Here is a 22,845-nt window from a genome sequence, read left to right on the forward strand (position 1 = left end):
CTCGCTCGGCGACGCTTTTCGTCACGAGTGGAGTTGCGGTCTGTTGTACGCCTTTCCGCCTATACCACTTCTGCCCAGAGTGCTGAAGAAGATCAGGCACGACCGGGCCCAAGTCATCTTGGTGGCTCCGGATTGGGCACGAAGATACTGGTATCCCGAGCTACTCAGTATGTTGACCGATCCCCCGATACGTCTGCCCCTTCGGGAGGATCTTCTGTCGCAGCAGCAGGGGACGGTCCTCCACCCGAACCTGTCCAGCCTCCACCTCCATGCGTGGAGATTGAGCGGCGGCAGTTGATGCCATTTGACTTGCCTCCTGAAGTCTGTGATATCATTCTGGCAGCCAGGCGTCCCTCCACAAAGACGGTATACGCCTGCCGGTGGAACAAATTTGTGGCATGGTGCACAGCAAAGGCTGTGGATCCCCTTTCCGCCCCTCTTTCTGAGGTTCTACTGTTTCTTCTTTCTCTGGCCCGGCAGGGCTCTGCCCTGGGCACCCTGAAAGGTTATCTTGCTGCCATCTCTGCCTTCTTGCGGCTTCCTGATCAGCCTTCTCTTTTCAAGTCCCCTGTGGTTACACGCTTTTTAAAAGGCATTACTCACACGTTCCCTCCTGTCCCTTTTGTAATGCCTCAGTGGGACTTGAATCTGGTCTTGACATTCCTGATGTGCGCTCCCTTCGAGCCTCTTCACAATTGTCCTCTTCGTCTTCTGACTCTTAAGACTGCTTTTCTGGTAGCCATCACCTCGGCTAGACGGGTGAGTGAGCTCCAGGCTTTATCTTCAAAGCCTCCCTTTCTGTCTGTTCATCCGGACAAGGTTGTCCTTCGGCCTCGTCCCTCCTTTCTTCCGAAAGTGGTGACTCCATTTCATCTTGGGCAGTCTGTCACCTTGCCCACCTTCTTTCCGCCTCCGCATCCTTCCAAAGAGGAAGAAAGGCTCCACCGTCTGGACCCAAAACGTGCGCTCTCCATTTATCTGGACCGCACTAAGCAGTTCCGGGTGGACGACCAACTTTTCGTTGGATACGTGGGTGCTAAGAAGGGGAAAGCTGTGCACAAACGGACCATCTCTCGGTGGGTCGTTTTGTGCATCAAAATTTGTTACTCTTTGGCAAAAAAGGACCCTCCTGTTGGGCTACGCGCCCATTCTACTCGGGCCACAGCGGCTACTACTGCCTTGGGACGGGGAGTCCCTTTGCAGGACATCTGTCAGGGGGCGACGTGGGCTTCGCTACACACGTTTGCCAGGCATTATTGCCTTGACAGCCAAGTCCGGAGGGATGGCTTCTTTGGCCGTTCTGTCCTCCAGGACTTTCTGGTGTGATCTTGGTTCGCAGACCCACCACCGGGGATGGTATTGCTTGGGTATCTATTCTAAGGTGAGGAATCTAACTAACGTGTTTCTTTCAGATGAACAAGTTACTTACCTTCGGTAACGATGTATCTGTAAGAAACATTAGTTAGTTAGATTCCTCACCGACCCACCCATCCTCCCCGTTCTGCGAACTGACATCTAGGGTTAAGGTTATCCTTTTCAGGCCCCTAGATTTTATTTTTGGCACCAGTGTCGGTCTTTGCATGGCTCTGCGTTCCTGGCGCGGAAGGCTATGTACAAGAACTGACGTCAGCGCGCGAGGGCGGCGTGTAAGTACTCCGACGACGTCATTCCGGCGCACGACGCCGACGACGGACGCGGAGCCGCAGACGACGCCTAGCGACGCGCAAGGGGTATTGCTGACGAAAAATCTTCCGGATCCAGTCTGACGCCTGGGGATATTCTAAGGTGAGGAATCTAACTAACTAATGTTTCTTACAGATACATCGTTACCGAAGGTAAGTAACTTGTTCTTTGGGCCTTGCAAGTGGGTGCACTTGAAAACAGTTGGAGCCCCGTCAGATCCAACAAACCAGGGTGCACAGCTTAAAGGACATGAATCCTCCAATAAAGTCAAACAATATTTTCTAATTTTGACCAGTTTTATTCCATTGTATGCCAAAGGTGATCCAAACTTTTTTTCAAGCTTTCTTTATGTATTTAGTCTTTTAAAAAGTTCCACAAGTGCCAATATCAGCTTTGCTCCTAGACACAAGAGATTCGCAGTCCATATAATTCGACGAATAGGTGGTTATCCATGTAATTCATTTTACAGGTGATGATTTTGGGCAGATTCGCCCTTTCTCAGGGGTAACTACAGTGAAAAACATACATAAGAGAAACAGCCCCCATAGAAGTCATATTTGAACTTCAAACTATCATTTGTGCTTTGTGTCGACCTTAATACATCCAATGTGTATGTGACATAAACAAGCCACTCCTCAATAGTTTCATTTATACACACGGACAGAGTGCATTCCAGGGTGGCATGCTCTACATATTGCCTCGAGCATTCAAAATATTGAAATATAATACAAACCGGAGTGCATTCTGTCATTCTTTTTGATGTAAAGTGGGTGCATTTGCCAGGTCGACATGGCAGTTCAAAACTGCACACACACATACTGCAGTGGCTGATCTGAGATATGTTTGTAGGGCCAGTCATGGGAGTGGTGCAATCAGTGCTGCAGGCCCACCTGTAGCATTTGAGTAACAGGTCCTGGGCACACACAGTGCACTTCACTAGGGTCTTACTAGTAGAAAAAATATGTAAACCATTGTTAACCAATTAGCAATACAATTTAGACAGAGAGCACATGCTATTTAGCACTGGTTAGGAGGAAAAAGGCAAAACGTTTGGGGATAACCATGCAAAAAGGGCCAGGTCCAACAGCAGAGGAATGTGACTAATGTTGGACCTCAGCGTCTTGAACATTTTCTTATAAAAAGAGAAGTTAAAAATCAGTTCCTAGTGCTCCTAGCACTTTTATTTCCAAGACTGGACAGTGTGTTTCGATTTATCAGAAGGCTAGTTTCCCATCCACATCAAATTCCACAATCCCACTTGAAGCACCTCTGGTTAATCCTACATTTTCCCATCACCATCAAATTCCACAATCCTACAGAAAGGATCTTTGGTTAATCTTATCTTTTGGAGCATTACCAGTTCAGGGGCATGCCCTTTGCCTGAGGGGTTCACTCCAGGTTTTCACCTGGGTGTTAGTGGTGGTGGCAGCTTACCTCCAGAGATCTAGGGTGCATGCGTTCCCCTACTTGGAAGAAGCAAAATCACTCCAATTGGTCTCCAAAAACTTGCCACATGAGGCACACCTATTTCATCTGGAATTGTCGGTCAGTACTTAGATGTCACAATTACGATTCTAAAGACGTCTGTGCATCATAGATGCATGTATTAACAAAGATCTCATGATAGATTTACCTTCTCTTTAGAGCCTTTGGAACATTCTGGACATCTGTTTCTTCTGCCAGCGAGGACTATTACAGTACTGACAGTCCTCAAGATGCTTCGTCTTTATCCCCCCAGTATTCTGCTGCTTCTGTCTGAGATCATTGCAGCAACCGCTGTGGCAGTAGTCTCTTCGTCACCAAATGGACTTGGGAGAGGAAATCTGCATCATCCCAGCTGTAGTGGATGAACTGAATTAGTGGGTGGTGAACCCCAACATGTAGGGACTACGGTTGTCCTTCAATCCATCACCAAAGATGACAATTGGTAAAATACTACCTCACAGAAACAGTGAAAAAAGATACTTCAGTAGAGCAGAAAATGTGTTCTTCTGAAGCATCTTTTACTCTGTTGAAAGATTTCAGAGAAGGCCTTAGAATTGAGTGATCTGCTCAACTTAGAAGACTTCTTCCTACCTGGGAGCTACATGTTGACGTTTCCGAATTGAGTGGTCAGCCCTTTAAATCTATGCATTAATCTAGTCTCCAACATCCAGAAAGGCCGTTTTCTGGTGGCCTTTTTTTAGGCTAGGAGGATGAGAGAGCTTCAAGCTCTCTGCACTGAAGAAACACATACATTGATTCTTCAGCTCGCTGTTCCACTGTTTATTAGTATCAGAGAGATTGCCATGATTGAGAAGGAATCATTACTTACCTTGTATTCCTTGGTCGCCTTTATGAGTTTTCTCTCTAAATCCTTAAACATACTATCACCTCCCTGTTGTTCAAACGCAAATAGGGACATTTAGTTATGGAAGATGCTTTCATCACTTTATTCTCAGAAACAAACTACCTGATTGAATCTACAGGGCACGATGGGAAGCTGTGGTTTCAGGAATTCTTAAAGATGCAGTGTTAGTTTTGCACTCTGCTTACAGCCTATGTTTGAAGCTAGATGTATTTCCTTTTTCATTTAATAAATGTAACAGTGGTGTCTTCATAAAATTACTTTTGGATTGATTTGACTAATTACCTGAACATTTTACTTAAAAAACAATTTAGAAATGTTGTACCTTATGAGCATGTTTACTTGACTTTAAGTCTTTTTTTCATTTGAAAAAATATAATGTAAAACTGTAATTTCATTTTTCTTCTCCACTGTTGTAATCTTTCACAGAATCATTGTGATGGGTAGACAAGCTGTTAATTGGATACTTTGTGCACTAAAATTTTGAGATGCTAGAAGTAGTTTGTGAAGGGGGAGATAGTTGAGCGGAAGCATGGGTCCCATCCACTAATTCCCTAAGCTCAAAAACGCCTCATTGATTTTGATGAGCTAATATTTTCGCATTAGATTAAACCTGCTGTGTATTTTATCTAATGTTGTTCCCTGCCTAAAGACTAGGACTAATTCATAGCATATACATCTATAAAAAATATCCGTGCTGGATAACTATAATTACAGAAAAGTAACTTGTATGTATTGCTTATGCTTAAAATTAGTTGAACAAGCAAGGTGTGTGAATGAGAACCGGGAATACACCAACCAGTGACAATTGTTAATTGAAATGTGTGCTAGTAGGAATGACTGCCCTTCCACATTTAGACGTCTTGAAAATAAATTAACTTTCAATTCCTTTATAATTTTTAGGTTTATTTTGGATGACTCTGCCATATACTTGTCTGACAAATGCACAGTTGATGCAGTTGACTTAAGAAAAGGTAAGGGGATGACCAGGATCTTTGTTCCAGGGGTTTGTTTGAGGCTGCGTCCCTCCTGAATATGATTTTGCTATAGTTGTTGCCGCTTTAATGGGAAATGTTTACTTTAAATGTGTTTTTCTTTGTAAGCAGGATTTAGAGGGTAATGTTAAGGCTGATGAATGGAACATCAAAACTTTGCTTGCAAACATGAATTTATTTAATGCTATGCAGCTATCAAGTCATCTTGACCATTACACACTGTAAGGCCTGGGCCTCTTTCTTACTTTATCACCCACAAATTCACAAACTGTGTTAAGCCAGGTGAACATTTACTCTCTCCTTCAGCAACGGTTCTCTGTTTTTTGAGGGGAGTCCGAAAGAGTTTTGCTCATCAAGAATCCCCGACAGTAACCCTCCCTCCAGCAAAACTTCTTTTATATTTAATTAGACTGGGCCCTACATTGTCAGACTTCCCAGTACTTACTAAGCTCTTCTTTCTTCCTTGGCCATTTGTTGCTTATGGGCTTAGGTCTAGTAACTACAGTACCCTCTTCAGCTGATTGGGATCTGCCAGAGTGTTCTCACCTGTTTCACTAGCTCATTCAGCTTTTTTGAAGCACCTTCTTCACCTAATAGTCTAGCTTTAATGTGCAATATTAAAGTGTCTCCAGTTTGTTCTAGATGAGCATCATTTCTGATTCGCTGACATTAATTTTTCTAAGAAAAACAAAATAGTATTCTTTTGCAGGGTGTTTCCATTGAAAGTCATAACCACTGAATAATCCCGCCACGTCCCGGGACCCCGGAGCACTTTTTCACACTATATTTTCTTAAGGATAGATGTTCGCCTTTCTTCAGGAAGCCCTGCAGAGTCACTTATAAAAGAAAAAGATTATACAGCCTATAGGATTAGGCTACAATGGCCCAGTTCTTCATCTTGTACTTAAAAAGGGCCTAGGAGAAATGTTTGTGTGTATAATTTCATGATGTTTTTATATAACCGCATACATCTCTTACACAAACCCTTTTTTTAATAGAGTATAGGGGTGAAAGAGACCAGGTCAACGTAGCGCCATAGGCTCTCATTACACAAGTTAAAAATAGAGTCTGTGCCTTTACGAACCCAGAGACCACAAGTATTCCATCATGCTCAACAGGCGGCAGTTGCTTCTGTTCTTTTCAATCAACATTTTTGGTCTCTCCCTAGCTTTTTCTGTTTTTCTCCTAACAGAACATGGAGTTATTTTGACAGAAAAAAATCCTTTTCTGTTTGACAAATGCCCAGCCTGTGGGAGAAAAAAGGCTAAAACAGACCCCTGTGAGGTTTGTATTATCTTCCTCCCAGCGAGTCATAATCCTGAGTAATGTCACCACTGCAGGCACTTCTCAGGAGGCACCCTGAAGGACGGGGAGAAAAGTTGTCTCCATGGCATTGAGGAGAGAAGAAGAGAACAGACACAGTCTGAAGGTAGGACCTCAGGGCGAGGAGAGGGTCATCCCTCTACCAAGGCTCTGCTATCTGTCTCTGGAGGGTGTGCCAGGAAGAAAACTGGAGAAAAACAATATTGGTCCTAGACGGCGTTGAGAGGATCACCGTCGAGAAGAGGTTGGGCACCTACCTGTTTGCTGTCATTACAAGGTTCAACATCAAGGAAGTTCTTTAGATCATCATCAAGGCAAGGTGTATCGACTTTGATGACAACACTGTCGGCGCACAGGGTTCGTTCAACATTGAAGAGTCCATCGACTACAAGGCCCCCACAGTGGTCTCCGTCTAAGCCCAGACCGGCATTGAGGCATCGTAGACGATCACCGTCGACAAGCAGATTGATATTGAGGCATCTAGAACGTCTAGAACGTCTTCACCTCCTTGTGACGGCAATGAGCAGCCCACTCAACCCCTGTTATCTTCTTTTCAGGTCTCACCTGGCGTTAGCAGCGTACATACGCTGCTCTCGCCATGCGAGGGCTTCTTGAATCAATACGGTTCCAGAAGTCGTGTCTCAGCTCCGCCTGCATTTTTCATTGGCTTGCGTCATTTGTTGATTGGACCGGAGGGTTTTTAGTCACTCCTGGTTGCCACCCTTTCCTCTTTTGGCCCCGCCCACCGGGACTGGATCTTTAACTGGCGGCGTGACACTCTCTCCTTCACTAGTCTGTGTAGGCACTTTGTTTTTTCATTAAAGAGAAAGGCTTTCCGCAATGGCGACAGCTTGTTTATTTTTGCATTGCTCTTTCACTTAAAGTGAAAGCGCGATGCAAATGTAAACAAGCCAGGACGGGCTTTGTTTACGTTCAGCGTGCTGAGTTTGTCCTGCTTGAGTCACCAGGATGGGCTTTGTTTACTTTCAGCACGCTGTGCGTTCTTTCACTTTCTAAGGTACCGGGACAATCACAACAGCATTTTTAATTTTTTTAAATGGGAGCGGGCACAAGTGGCTCCCTTTTTTTCTGCTCGCATGCTGTGAGCATTTCACGACGGTGCTCTAGCTTTAACTTTGAAATGCACAAACAAGCAATTTTCTTTATTAGGCACATTTTACCTGTTACCTGCTGCCAGTTATCCGATCACAGACTAAATCTATTCCTTGGAGAAAAAGATCTTCAAGCAGGTAAAAGTGATAAATAATACAGAGAGTGGAACTCGCCATAGTAACCATAATTAGATTCACTGCCTCACTCGCCTCGGTCATCGCGTCTCTCCGTGCTAGCTCTCTTCGTTTTTATCTTGAAAGAGACACAGAGAGCAGCTGATACAATTCCTTCGCTTTTAGCTCCATGCTCACTGCTCCAAATTTCCCTCGTTTTCAGCTCCATGTAGAGCAAAGGCCGGCGAGCTGTGGGCAGTGCTGCTTGTTCTTTTTGGTAATTACCCACAAAGACGACCCCAGCTTTGTGCCTGGGCTGCAGGCCTGCCAGCTGCAAGGCGATAATTTGATTCTCCAGCGTCTCCCATTCCAACAAGTTGGGGCGGGGAGGGAGTAAGATGGAGGGGTCTACTGCACCCTCCTCTCTCGCCTTTTTCCATGCAACCCGTCCACAAGGGCAGAAGTTTATTTTCCAAGGACAGCGAGTTCTGTGGGGTAGGTGAGGATGAAGTAAAGCCTCAACAAGGGCACCCACTTTGTCCTTCCTCCCTTCGCACCCCTTAATAGTCTCACCCATCACTCCAAGCTTAAATGTATAGTGAGGGTCGCTGGAATTATGCGGCAGGGGAGGATCAACATATGCGGCAAAGATGTCTAAATTATGTTGCCACAAAAGGCAAATTATGCGGCGTAATGCTGCGCATTTTGTGACCGTAATGCTTCTTTAGTTTGTCATGTTTACTCATATTGACACTATGCAAAGATTTCACCTGATTAGGACCAGTTAAATACAGCAATAAGCTAACAGTAAAGCGACCGGTCAATGTTTGCTGAGGGCCGTCCACTGCACTGCACCCCGCACCTCTGTGTTTTTAGTAACTTTTGTTCCATTTGAGCAAGAAACAATATTTAGTGTTAAAATTAGCAGATTATGCAGCATATTGTGGACTATGTGGCAAAATCCATAATTATGTGGTAAACGCTGCAGCTGCTAAACCACATTATTCCATTGGCCCTGGATACAGTTCTTGGATGGTAGACTGTCACAGTCAGGGGTGTGGGGCGGACAAATTGGTGGAGGGTCTCTGACGTCGATCATGTCTCTGTACTCAGTACTCCTTTCTACAATACTAAGGTGCTGGATGGGTGGCGTGGGGCTACTGCAAGTGAAGAAAATGCCCCACCCCTGCCACAGTTCACATATTAAACTAAATAAAAGCTAAAATTGGGGTGCAATGGACCTCTCACTCCTTTGGGCGCCGATGTCACTCCACCTGCTGCATTCATGATACCTACTACGCCCATGATCACTACTCCTCCCATGATCACTACTCCTCCCATGATCACTACTCCTCACTTCCAAGAGAGGGCAACATAACTTAGGAGGCATTTTCGCTCGCTCGGACATGATGCCCCCAGCTACCCCTCCTTTGTACCACTCACCACAAGGGGAAGGGGGCACCTTTATGAAAAATTTATCTTCTTGAGGCGGGGGAGAACAAGGTTAGCCTCAAAAGAACCATCAGCTGCTCTGTTACCTCCACCTTGCACCCAAAGAGTCTAAATATATCTGTGCCCCCCCCCTCCACAATCTCAGGTGAGAGGCCACCTTTATGAAGGGGTATTACCTCCCCCCTTGCCCCCGCGACTCTAAATATATCAGAATGCCCCCACACACACATTCTCAGGCGAGAGGCCAGCTTCATGACCTCCCTCTTACCCCCACGACTCTAAATATATCCGTATCCCCCCCCCACGCATCCCACGGGTGAGAGGCCACCTTCATGAAGGGGTATATTCAAACGCAGGGTTAGCTACTTGAGCCTCGGCCTCTCTGTGCCACTATCCGAGCGTTAAACATGCCCATTGGCCGCCGTCCAAACCAGGTGAGAGGCTACCTTCATGAAAGGGTTAGCTTGAAACGCCAAGTTATCTGTGCCCAATGCCCATGTCTCCTGCCACCTGCACGCCACCCCCCCCATCCACACACACACCACCCCCCTACGTATCCGCCAATCTCCCAGGTGAGTGGGGACCTTCATCAAAGGGGTATCTTCATTTAAGAGGGGCATCTCACTCAGGAGTATTTGCTTCTCTGTCACCCCCAGCCCCCCCCCCTTTCCCCTCCCATTCACTCCCTCTCCGTTAAGAGGCCACCTTCCAAAAGGAGATTCTTCATGGACAGCACGCTACGGGTGAGGGATGTAAGAATGAGGTCAGCCCCACCCATGAGCCTACTCTGCCCCACCCTCCTCCCTGCTCCCGCTGCCCGCCCCTCCTCGCCCCGATTCCTTCCCTGATTGGGAGTCTCCGCCTCACATTAAGGAGCAGATGGCTGGAAGCGAGTCTGCTTCCAAGACATTTACCAGCTTGTGTTCCTCCAGTCCCCGCCGTGTAATAGCAGAATGAGTAAAGCCCCCTCCTTCCTAATAATGTTTGAGTGAGTATGTGAAATAGCAACATATTTATTATTTTGATCATGTTCAGGACACACCACATTTCTAATACATACTAGCAAACGCAATTATACTCGTTTTATCGACCTTGGAAGGATGACAGGCGCAGGCGGCCCTGCAGGAATTACCTCCCATCGTCTGTAGGCATCCGCTGGACTCGAACAAACCACCTGCAGCGTACACACACACACACCTCTGTACTGCACGCGCTTAACCCACTCAGCTATCTCACAGGTAGACATGTGATCCGGAAGTGCACAGTGATCTTCGCAGCAGGTTCGGGAAAAAATACAGTCTTCGTCCGGTCGTGATCACATGAGGTTTTGGTTTCTGTGCCAGTATGGGTTGCAGCAAGTCCCATGATCATGCCAAACCAGGGAGGCATGTGCCCATTTGTACCCAGGTCAGACTATAACGTAGGCAGTCCTCACGCAACCCCACAGGGCGTGAGGCAGCCAGGCAGGAGGCCCGACAGACAGGCAGCAGTAAGGGAGAAGGGACAGCAAACAAGCCAGACTGAAGTAGGGTGACCAGATTCTCAGAACAAAAAACGGGGACAGGTCATAGACATAGAAGTAGGACTAAGGTTTGCAGTAACCATCGACATAAAAGTAGGACTATTTGACAGCTGTCATAGACATAGAAAAAAGACTACAATGACCGCTCCCTCCGCAGACCGAGATGAAGCATTACAGACGACAAATCAGAGGTCTTTTATCGGCAGTAACCATTAATTCCATTTAAACAGACTTTTCCTCAACATTTGCAACAGTTGGTGACCACCCTGTGTTACAATATATCTTTCACCCAGGTCTCCTCTAGCAGAGCTACTCAGACTTTATTACGATCACTTTCTCAAAGGTGCATGCAGGGTGTTTTTGGGTCCACAATAAACATGTAAAGTTCTACAGCAGTAATACTTGTCTAGAGACAGTCTAACCGAAGAGCAATGCACCCCTGGCCAGTCGTCCCTCTGGCACCAGCCTAACTCTTGTCCAACACCATTACATAAATATGAGGCATGCAATAAGTGTGTGAGAGGGGATATATTGCCTTTAATGACTTATAAACTCTAATTGACAAATAATACTTTACACTAATAAAACAGTTTCAGACGTCTAAAATGGTAGAATGAATAATATGAAACTGTAATAATAAAGCACATGTGTATGAAAAGTTGCAAGGATTCTTTAGGTTAAGCGATTGTGAAGAGACAGTGTTTTATTAATCAAAGCTCTCCAAGTAAGAACACCACATTTTGTTATATAGTTCTTCTCTGTCTGTTATGTGAAGGGTTGTCCTATTGAAGAGAGCAAGTGTTGGCATATCCACTGTCCTTATATCAATTGACACGTTGGATGAGGATTTGCAGCTTTTAAGTGATAGGGACTTGTTCAACATATGAGCTTTAACAAGGCTAATTTCTGAAATGAGGTCAGGAAGTTAAATGAGGAAAATAATCATTGGCAGACTCTATTTGATCTCCTGACACAACACCATGGAGGCAAGTTACAAGACAATTTTTAAGGTACATCAGACACTTGACATTCAAAAATGATGTGGAAAAGATTATCTAGGGGAGCTTTACATCTTTAGCAAGAGGAATTCTCTTTTGAGTCTAATTTAGTAACTTTAGCAGAGTTCAATATTATTTCAAAACAATTCTTTGTTGAATTTAAATTGTTTCAAGATTCATATTAGTTTTTGTCATTCCTCATGTGGGCTACATAATGACAGAGATTGTCATCAGAAATGCAATTATTTATCTTAGAAGATCATTAGGGGCCTAATTCAGAGTCCTGCGGTTGAGGTACTTAATCAGAAACGTGACTACCTTGTCTGCAAAACCCTCTGCTTGCCCACTCTATTTTGATTAGGGCAGGCTGCCTGCGCTCCAACAGCATTGCCCCTTCAGGCTCTGCTCCCGGAAATCTCACTTCAACTGCCCAGCAGAGTATGGGCAGTTAGAGTAAAGGCATCAGACGGTCTCAATTATTTAGAGTGAACAATATGATGTGCCCTTCTTTCCATCACTGCCCAATAGAATCTGGTGGTCACAAACAGAAAAACAAATATTCACCCCAACACCAAGATATAAAACTCTCATGGTGTGGGGGCATTTTTGTATTGTTTAGAATAATCTTCCACTTTAGAAGTTTGTTTCGAATAAACAAATACGTTTGGAGCGCGGTCATCAGAAACATGGCGGGCATGCACCAAACTTTTTGAGCAACAAAGATCACTGCAGGGCTGAAGGTGTTCTCTTGATAAAGTGTCAGGCCAGACAAATGGAGGCAATGACCGATGACTGCCACGTCACGATGACGTAGGTGGTGCTGCGTGGACAAAGAGAAGGGAAATCCCAAGAGAAAATGCCTCTCTTCAAAGGATTTCCCTTCCTGTTACAGCGCTCACCTCAGTGAAGTCACAAGCAGTGCAAACAGAGCATGCACGCAACCGGAAAGGTGAAAAACCGGGACATTTCTGTGTTTAACCCGGACACTTTTCTAAAACGGGGACATTTGACTCATTTGGAGAAAAGTGTGGGAACACGGGGACACTTCTCTAAAAACGGGGACTGTCCGGGGAAAACCGGGACATCTTGTCACCCTAGACTGAAGGGCTTGAAGAAAGGACAGAGAGAAAGGAAGTAGGGAAAGCTGGCGGGAACACTACTAGCAACGCAAGTTGGAAAGAATGGACGTAAGAAGGCAAACGGATAAACTATGCAAAACGAAAGTAAGGCAGGGAGGAAAAAAAGTGGAAGCAAAGAAGGCAGGTGGGGAGGGAAGAAAGACAACAGATGGGTAAAAGGAAGTAATGAAGGATAATAGCAAAGATGAGAGGCAGGAAAGACAAGCATTGAAAATGCAATAGGTCTGGCCTCTGATTAAGTGAAAGCCATTTGCTTTGCTAATGGTATTGTATAGCAAAGCAAATGGCTTTACCTTAATAAAAGGTGAGACCTATTGCATTTTTAATGCTTGTTTTTTTGTTTGTTTTGTTTGAGCATTCCTGCTGGAATCACCATTTCCAGAGGGCTCCGTTCCCTCATGCTCAACAACCAGGACCCAGGGGATGACCACGGACAACCCAGGGAACTAGGGTCAACTCAAGGAGACATCTTTCAAGGGAGAACCGAAACCACCCCCATAAAACTGTATATCACAGAACTATGTTGACTCCTTGCTTAGAAGCCAGACGTATTGCTTTGCTTTTCATTTTCCGTTTTTGTTGTATTGTTGTTGACAACCACATTAACCCCTTCTGTGCCCATGACGAGATAGTCTCGTCATGGAGCGCGGTTGCGCTGTGCCCATGACGAGACTATCTCGTCATGAACCCCGCCCGCTAATGCAATGGCCAGCACAGGGCGGGGAAAGGGCGGGGCACTGAAGGGGTTAAAAGACTCTTGTCTATTTCGATAACTCCAGTGCTATCAAAATGCTAACAAGACACTACCAGCTGAACCAAAAGCTCACTCCGCTAGTGGTAAAGCGACTATTGCTGCTTTATTGAGGAATATCCCTATACCAGATATTTGCAAAGCAGCCACGTGGAGATCTGTTCATACATTTACTAAGCATTACTGCCTAGACTCCTCTGATGCTAGAACAGACGCTCAAGTAGAACAGGCTTCCCTCAGAAATATTTTTGCTTAAATGGCTACCTTAGTTCACCCATTGTCTTCTCCACTGTTCTTAGTAGGGATGGGCTTGCTACTCTATTCAGTGCCTATGGCCATTAATGGAAATCCTCGACGAGTGAAGGAAAAGTTTTACCTGTTACTCCAGTTCTCTCGTAGGGAAATTTCCATTATAGTCATAAGCAGCCCTCCCTCCTCCCCGATGGAGTAGACAGATGTAACCATGGGGCCTAAATGTTATTATGCATCACCTTAAAAAGAACTGAAGCAACTGCCACCTGCTGAGCATGATGGGATACTGGTGGTCCCTCTGTTCTTAAAGGCACAGCCTCTATTTTTAACTCATATGACAGCCTATGGGGCTACACTGTCCTGCACTCCTTCATCTCTATACTCTATCAAAAAAGGGTTTGTGAAAGAGATGTATGCTTTTATCTAAACACATCATGAAATTAAACACACATACATTTCTCCTGGCCCCTTTTATAAGTACAACATGAATAATTGGGCCATTGTAGCCTATTCCTATAGGCTGCATAGTCATTTTCTTTCTTAAGCGACTCTGCAGGTCTTCCTGAAGAAATGCGAACATCTACACTTAAGAAGCTCTATTGTGAAAAAGTGCTCTGGGGTCCCCGCACTTGGGTAGCACTAGTCAGTGCTTAGGACTATAATGAAAATTCCCCTACTAGAGAACTGGAGTTACAGGTAAGAGACTATTCCTTGCTCTCCTTGGATAAAAAGAACGAAGTTGCTACTTGCATGTCACAAGTTTTTTTTTCCTTCCATCGGCTTCCATCCTGTTTTTAGATCAAGTATGTAGCCTGCAACTGTTCTCACCTAGTCTAAGATTGTTTGAAAGGCCTCACTGATGGTGTGCTTATGTAAAGAATGTTTCTAAAGATCACATGAAAAATGCTGTGGTTAATGACACGTACAACTAGAAGGAAGTGACTTCCATTCATTAAGGGTGAGGGTGGGTCTTATGACACCTGGTCTTATTTCATCCTCCTTGCCTCATGTTAAGCTGCCCCCTTCAGGTAAAGGGTGAGCACTTACTAGTCAGAATATTTTGCTCAGTTTGATATGTTAATGTGGTGCTCACATGTCTAGCAAGCTCACCAGCTTTTGTCAAAAGGCTAAGTACCTGGCAGATAGTGGCAGAGCACAGAGGTGCTACACTCCCCATCACAAACCTACTGTAATGCAGCATTGACTTCAAACTCCATTATCACTCCCATCCGACAGTTTTGCAAGTTTTACAAACATTCTCTGTTACAATCATGCTAAGGAACAAGGGACAGAGAAGCTCATGCAACTGAACATTTTCGGATAAGTATTAGCGAAGAAAACATCCCCCTTCGCCTGCCATATGAATTTCGGTTATATTGATAGTGCCAACCAATTGAAACATTTTAGCTGACATTTGTTTATAAAATGATGTATACAAAGCAAAAAAGCCTATCTATGTAGATTTTCAAAGCAGGAACATTAGAACTCTTTGTTTTCTACTTTGATATGGCTTGGTACATCGTCACTGAATGACTTGTTCAACTCGCTGTTGTACTGCAACTTGATTTTTGCCTCTTTATATAATTAAGCAAGTGGTACATTTTACTTGTATTTTCTGATTTGATAGGTTTCAAAGTACGTCCTAACCCATGCATTGCATTGTGAGCAACATGCTTGTCTTTTGTAAATACTGCCATTTTCGAAGTTTTTACTTTGAGGAGTCATACCTCAATTGCCTCACTGAAAATCAATTTTTTTCTTTGTACCCGTTTAAATTATCTTTTATAGTAATCTCTCAAACTACTTTGAATCTTTTATTTCTTTCATACACCAGATCTCTAGAGAAATCACACTTTGAATTTACATCAATATGGATTTTCTAAACTTGTTTCTTAGCAATACTCCTTCCTGCAGTTTCCTTTTGTGAACCGTCTAAAGGCACCAGTCTAACTTTAGAATTGTTTTGAAGGAGTATCACAAGCAGGTGCTACGTATGGCACTTCTCAGCTTCACAATTGGTTCTGTGAGCCCTTGCTGGTGTAGTCATCCAGTGCAATATATTGCATTGCGAGTGATGGTGCCATCAGTTTTGTTTTATTACTCTTTCTGTAGATGCAGGGATCTAGAGTCTTCAAATATATCCTTAATATTGTTGTTTTTTTCACAAAAAAATCAGATTTTTAGATTTGTCTCCACCCAAAAGTTTAAGGTTTAAGCCCTACAATAAATGTCAACAAATTTCAGTGACACACTCCTTTTAGGATATTTTGAGGTCTAGGCAATGAACATAAATCATACTGCTGCTTGTCAGCTGCATCATAAAGCTATTTTGGCGAATGCTTGAGGAAAAGTCAGGATTGTCGCAAATTGGCATGAATGGTGACAATTAGGATGTAAAGCACTTGGATAGCCACACTTTGTCCCATATATCAAGCTCTTGCCACCAATCAGGCGGAAGATCCATCTCTCACATTGCAGTCAAGACATGGAATGAGCTACCGGCAGACATCAGGCGCGCACCCTCCATGAACACCTTCAGAAAGACCCTCAAGACCTGGCTCTATGGCTAAAACTGACCAGCGGACCCCCCTCCCTCCCCCCCAGCACCTTGAGACCCTCACGGGTGAGTAGCGCGGTTACAATCCCCTGATTGATTGATTGATCAATAATAGAGGTTCCAACTCTTGTGTTTTCTCTCAAAATATGACATAATTCACTGGGTCATTCCCGCAATGGCATGGTCAGCAATGCACCACTGTCCATAAGTTTCTGTGTTTCCCATTTTTACAAGGAATTACAATTGTTCTACTTCAAAATATCTTGTCAGATCTAGAACTGCCAATCCTTTGCTTGAGGATGTTAGGTAGAGATTTTTTGTTGCTATCCTGGGTTTCCAGCCTCCTCATATGTCAGTTGGGAATGTTTAAGTAACAGTGCTGGTCTTGGAAGTGTTCTGGTCAGAAAAAGGGATAGAATCTTGAGAAGCACAGTTTTCTGCATTTTCACAGCAGCAGCTCTCTTTCATTAAGAGAAATGTTGCATCTGCTATTGTTGCAAGTCCTTTTATATATCCCTTATTAATGGGAATGATTCAGTGTAATAGATTCTGCAGTAGATAGAGCTATCTTTATTGCCATATGAATCACTGATTATGGAGCCCAAGGGGGAGACATCGTTTACTATGCATGTGTTACATTGCATGCCATTACAACGCGGTCGTTACAACGACCGGGTTGTTACATCGCATACGATTACAATGCAGGTCGTTACAACAACTTGCTGTAGGGGGCAGCCTTCCCTACTGTTGCATAAACTGTTCCTGTTGCATAAACTGGAGTAGGAACAGTAAATTATACTATTCCTAAGTCCAGCGTGCCCCCTACAGCAAGTTGTTGTAACGACTTGCGATGTAATCGTATGAGATGTAACAACACGGTCGTTGTAACGACCGCGTAGTAATGGCATGCGCTGTAACGCATGTGTTATAACAACATATATTCTGCCTAAGGTATTGAGAAAAGGGCTTGTATTGTCCACCAATGGTTTATTAGTGGATCTAATACCAGTTCCTCAAGTTTAATAATATTTACCTTAAATCGTGAAATGTATCAAATTCCAATGGTTGCCACAGTTTGAGCAGGGATCGAAGTAGCATTAGATTATCAATGAACATGGTTAATTTGGACATATCTGAATTAGTTATAGATTCCCTACCATAGAATTACCCCCAAGCATCAGATTGGATCCGGAGAATTTTTCGTCAGCAGTACCCCTGCGCGTCGAAAGTTGGCGTTGGTCGGCTCCGCGTTCGTCATTGGTGTCGTGGTCACCGGGATGCCATCTCCGTAGCTACTTAGTCGCTGCCCTCGCGCGCTGAGTTGTTTCTTTTGCCGCGCCAGCTAGCACATACCCCGAGAGAGCTGTACCTCCAGCCACTTTTTGACTGACTTTTTCTCGACTTTTGTTGTCATTGTTTTTGAGCCCATCGACTCCTAGTGCACGAGGGATGCACGGTTTCAAGGCTTGCGGTTCCTGCCGACGTTTGATGTCGGTGACGGATCCGCACAGCGTGGGCCTGTTTTGTCTGGAACCCGAACACGACTCCAAGTCGTATTCCGACTGCCGGACCATGATTTCAAAGTCTTTGCAGGGGCGGTCCCGAAAGCTTCTCGAGGCCCGGCAGTCCGCTCCGTGCCGTTCGAGGTCCCGGTCGCGTGGGTGGTCGAGGGACCAGTCGCGGAGCCACCACCACCAGTCCTCTTCCAATTCTTCACACTGCTCAGGTAAGTTGAAGCACAAGAAGAAGTCGAAGAAGCATCGTCACTGGGAAGACTCAAAGTTTCCCTCCCTACCCAGGACCCGGAGCAATCCCAGCCCAGCTTCGGAGTTTCTACGAAGTGATGCATGCCATCTTTCGGCAGCCCGACTCTGCCGGTGTGCCTTCGGGCCCCTCAGACTCGGCTGGGGGCCCTGGGACTTCGACGCCGGCCTTCACCCTCAGGTGGAGCCGGACCGGCATCGACTGACGCTGTATCCAGCGCCGACGGGTACTTTTGTGCCCTTGCTCCAACCTGGTGTTCCTTTAAGGCCAGATTGGCAACCAGGGGCGGTGGAGGAGGACTGGGAGGGGTCTGGAGGCCCTTTGACTGACCAGTTGGGTTATGAACCCGACCGGAGAGAGGAGCTGGGGGAAACCAGTGGTCTGGATACCTCCCCAGACCTTGGCATGTTGTCTTTTCCTACCGTGGCTGCGGAGGAGGGAGCTTCTTACACCGTGGTGTTGCGTAGGGCATCCGAGGCTCTCAATCTCGAGCTACCTACGGTGGCAGTCCGGACTAACCTCCTGACAGTGACGCTTTAACCGGCAGTGAGCTCTTCGGAGCCCCTGCTACTGTTTAATGAAGCCCTCACTGACATCCTTTTGGGCACCTGGTCCAGGCCCAACAAAGGGGCTCCTGTGGATAGGATGATTGCCCGATGCCACCGCCCAGCCCCGGGCGACCCCACTTTCCTCTTCCAACACCCAACCCCTGAGACTTAGGTGATCCACGCCTCAACGTCCAAAGGCACATTCCCTAATGCACCACCTGATAAGGAATCCAAAAAGCTGGACCACCTTGGGAAGATGTTTTCTTCCTCCAGCTTGGGACTGCGGACGGTAAACACTGCATGTCTGTTGGGCCGTTACACCCACTCTGTGTGGGATACGGTGGTGCAGGTGCTGCCCCAGTGCCCGGGCCGTGCTCTGCCGTGCAGTTGCCGAGGGGAGAGAAGCAGCCAAGTTTACCATCTGAAGTGGGCTGGACACCGCAGACTCTCTAGGCAGGATGATATCAACGTCGGTAACCCTTCAACGCTACGCCTGGCTGAGGTCGACTGGCTTTTCCGGTGATGTCCAAGCCACCATTATGGACATGCCTTTTGATGACCATCGCCTGATCGGCGATAAAGCAGACAACGCGCTGGAGCGCTTCAAGGACTCTCGGGCTGCGGCCAAGTCCCGGTGCCTCTCCACCACCCACCCTGCACACACAATCTGATTTTTGCCCCTTTTGTGGCTACGGAAGGGGTGCCCTGCTACGTTCCAACCAGAGCCACAGGCCAGGGCAAGCTGTTTAGCCTCAGCGCAGCCGTGGACGTGGGGCCCACTATTGTGGGTCTGGGGGCCAGCGAGCAGGCCAGTTAACCACCACCTCCTCTGCAGCAGCCTCCAAACCCTCTTAATCTGACATTTCAGAGCCACCAATCGCCAGTGGGCGGCAGGATTCGCCATCCCCTCCCCCCACTGGTGAACCATCACGTCAGACTGGTGGGTTTTGCAAATAGTCCGAAGGGGCTACTCCCTCCCCTTCGAGGTTACACCCCCAGCCATGCCACCTCAGTACCATTGAATGTCGGAGGATCATCTGGCCCTTCTCCATCAGGAAGTTACGGCTCTCTTGGCCAAGGAAGCCATCGAGTGAGTTCCTACCCAAGAAGTAGATTGTGGTTGCTATTCCCACTACTTTCTGGCGCCCAAGAAGGACAAAGGCCTGCGTCCTATCTTGGATCTCAGGAATGTCAACCGCTTCCCCAGGAAGGAGAAGTTAAAAATGGTTACGCTAGCTCAAGTCCTTTCTGCCCTCGACCCTGGAGATGGATGGTAGCATTGGACTTGCAGGGCGCTTATTTTCACATCCCCGTCCTGCTGGCCCACCGGCGTTACCTGTGGTTCACGGTAGGCCATGAGCACTTTCAGTTTACCGTGCTCCCCTTTGGCCTCACCAGTGCCCCTTGGAAGTCCACAAAGGTGATGGCGGTGGTCGCAGCTCATCTGCGCAGATCGTGGGTTCCTGTCTTCCCCTATCTCGACGACTGGCTGTTGAAGGCGGGCTCGCCCCAGGCTGTTGTCTCCCACCTCCAGACTACGGCCGACCTCCTGCACTGGGGTTTTCTATCGACGTGCCAAATTCACACCTGACTATCTCGCAGATGCTCCTCTTCATCCGAGCGGTTCTGGACACGACGCAGTTTCGGGTATATCCTCCCAAACAGCGAGTCTGGGATATTCGGGCTCTGATTCCGATCTTTCAGCCTCTATCTTGGGTTTCGGTCAGGGTGACCTTGCGGCTGCTGGGTCTGATGGCCTCCTGAATCCTGCGGGTGGATCATGCCAGATGGCATATGCGGGCTCTACAGTCGGACCTGAAGTTCCAGTGGGCACAGTATCGGGGGAACCTGTCCGATTGCGTCCAGATCTCGGAGGGCACTGACCGCCAATTGCAGTGGTGGCTGACGAACCGGGATTGGGTCAACAGCAGATCCCTCTTCCTTCCCCAACCGGAGTACACAGTGGTGAAGGATGCATCACTTCTAGGGTGGGGCGATCACATGGGAGAGGTGGAGATCAGAGGCCTCTGGTCTCCGGCGGAGTCCGAGCTCCACATCTACCTGCTGGAGCTCTGGGCAATTTGTCTTGCACTCAAGGTCTATTTCAGCAGTGGGGAGAGCCGTGGTTAGATCTATTCGCCACCGAAGTGAACGCTCCATGTCAGCAATTCTGCGTGTTGGAATTTCCAAGGCGGCAATTGCTAGGCGACGCTTTTCATCGCAAGTGGAATTGTGTTCTTCTATGCGCCTTCCCACCTATACCACTTCTGCCCAGAGTGCTGAAGATCAAGCATAACCAGGCCCAAGTCATCCTTGTGGCTCCGGATTGGCCATGAAGAGTCTGGTATCCCGAGCTGTTACACATGGCCTTCGATCCTCCAATCAGATTGCCTCTTCAGGAGGATCTTCTGTCGCAGCAGCAGGGGACAGTCCCCCACCCAAACCTGTCCAACCCCCACCTCCTTGCGTGAAGATTGAGCGGGGACTGTTGGCGGCCTTTGACCTTCCTCCCGACGTCTGTGATGTTATCTTGGCAGCCAGGCGTCCCTCCACTAAGACGGTATACGCCTGCAGATGGAACAAATTTGTGGCATGGTGCACAGCAAAGGCTGTGTATCCCCTTTCTGCCCCTCTTTCTGAGGTTCTGTTGTTCCTCCTGTCTTTGGCCCAGCCGGGTTCTGCTAGGGCACTCTAAAGGGCTATCTTTCTGCCATTTCAGCCTTACTTAGGCTTCCTGATCAGCCTTCTCTTTTCAAGTCCCCTTTTGTAAATCGCTTCCTCAAGGGCATTACTCATCTTTTTCCTCCTGTCCCCTTCGTAATGCCTCAGTGGGATTTGAACTTGGTTCTTATTTACCTTATGTGCGCTCCCTTTGAGCCGCTTCATAACGTTCCTCTCTGACTTCTTACTTTAAAGACTGCCTTTCTGGTTGCCATCACCTCTGCTCACAGGGTGAGTGAGCTCCAAGTTCTTTCTTCTAAGCCTCCTTTTCTGGCTGTTCATCCGGACAAGGTCTTCCTCAGAACCAGACCTTCAGAGATTTAGAAAGTCACATGTGAGATTCGAGACTAAGATGGCATCTGTGTGAGAGACCGTTGCTGTCGCCCGAACCCGTGTTCCTTGATGCACCCGTTAGTAATGGTATTGGGCCCCGGAAGACTCATAACTGCCCTGTGGAGGGAGCATAACGTGTGGAGTACTTACTTTGGATTGGGAAGTGGCTCCATGATCCACGTGGCCGCTGAGACTCTAGCAGTCCTGAAAGTGCTTAGGGGCTACCTTAAACTGATCACTTTCACAGCCTGAGCCGCTGCTGAGCTCCTGGCTTTGCTCACAGTACGGCCTGGGTGGCTCTCGGCGCAGAGAAGCACCAAAACCGGATTGCCTCCCAAATCTGCTCACTCAGACAGGGATCGGAGTGGAGAGAACAGGCAGCAGGCTCCTATAACCACTACCAAGGCGGCATGCCCCCTCCACGCCTCAAGGGACCAAAAACCACTCTCCCCTGTGGCCCCAAGAACACACCTAAAGGCAGCAAGGGATCAGAGACTATCCCTAATGAGATCAGTGCCACTGTAGACGGCTATTCTTGTCTTGCTGGACCTGTCGGCGGCCTTCAACACCATCTCGCATAGCATCCTCTTGAAACATCTGTGGGAACTTGGTGTCGAGGGCTCGGCCATTAAATGGTTTGAGAGTTATCTGTCAGAACGATCAACAAAAGTACAAATAGGAGACTTCTGTTCTAAAAGTCAACCCATTGACAAGGGCGTCCCCCAGGGGTCGATTTTAAGTCCCACGCTTTTCAACCTTTGTGTCTCCTCTGGCAAAGATTATTAGAGATCATGGGTTTGATACAGTATCCTACGCCGACGAGACACAGCTGCTGATCACTCTCGACACAGACCCAAGCGACACAAAATGCAGATTTATAAAGTGCATGTTATCAATAAATGAATGGATGTCAGCCAATCATCTACTCCTAAATGTGAGCAAAACTGAAATCATACTCTTTGGAGATGCGCAATATGTTTGGAACACGGCCTGGTGGCCCTCTTCACTGGGAAAATGCCCAACGCCCAAAATAACAGTCCGTAATTTGGGTATTATCATGGATAACAAACTCTCCATGACAGACCATGTTAACTCCTTGGTCCATACCAGCTACGGAATAATGCGTTCCCTAAAGAAAGTCTTTAAATGGATTCCCCTTGGTTCCAGGTTACCCCTTGTACAGGGCCTGATCATAAGCCGACTGGATTATGGCATTGTGCTATTTGCATCCATA

General features: G+C 46.7%; 1 protein-coding gene across 1 annotated transcript in view; it reads left to right on the forward strand.

Annotated features, from left to right (window-relative positions):
* The window catches only part of ATG2A (autophagy related 2A), a 2,561,659-nt gene that overhangs the window by 1,408,597 nt on the left and 1,130,217 nt on the right, over window positions 1–22,845 (forward strand). The window contains exon 26 of the mRNA XM_085625535.1: window positions 4,934–5,004. Within this exon, the coding sequence (XP_085481661.1) occupies window positions 4,934–5,004 (71 nt within the window). The remainder of the gene's footprint in view (window positions 1–4,933; window positions 5,005–22,845) is intronic.

The sequence above is a fragment of the Triturus cristatus genome, chromosome 9, assembly GCF_964204655.1.
Source record: "Triturus cristatus chromosome 9, aTriCri1.1, whole genome shotgun sequence".
Taxonomy (NCBI): Eukaryota; Metazoa; Chordata; class Amphibia; order Caudata; family Salamandridae; genus Triturus; species Triturus cristatus.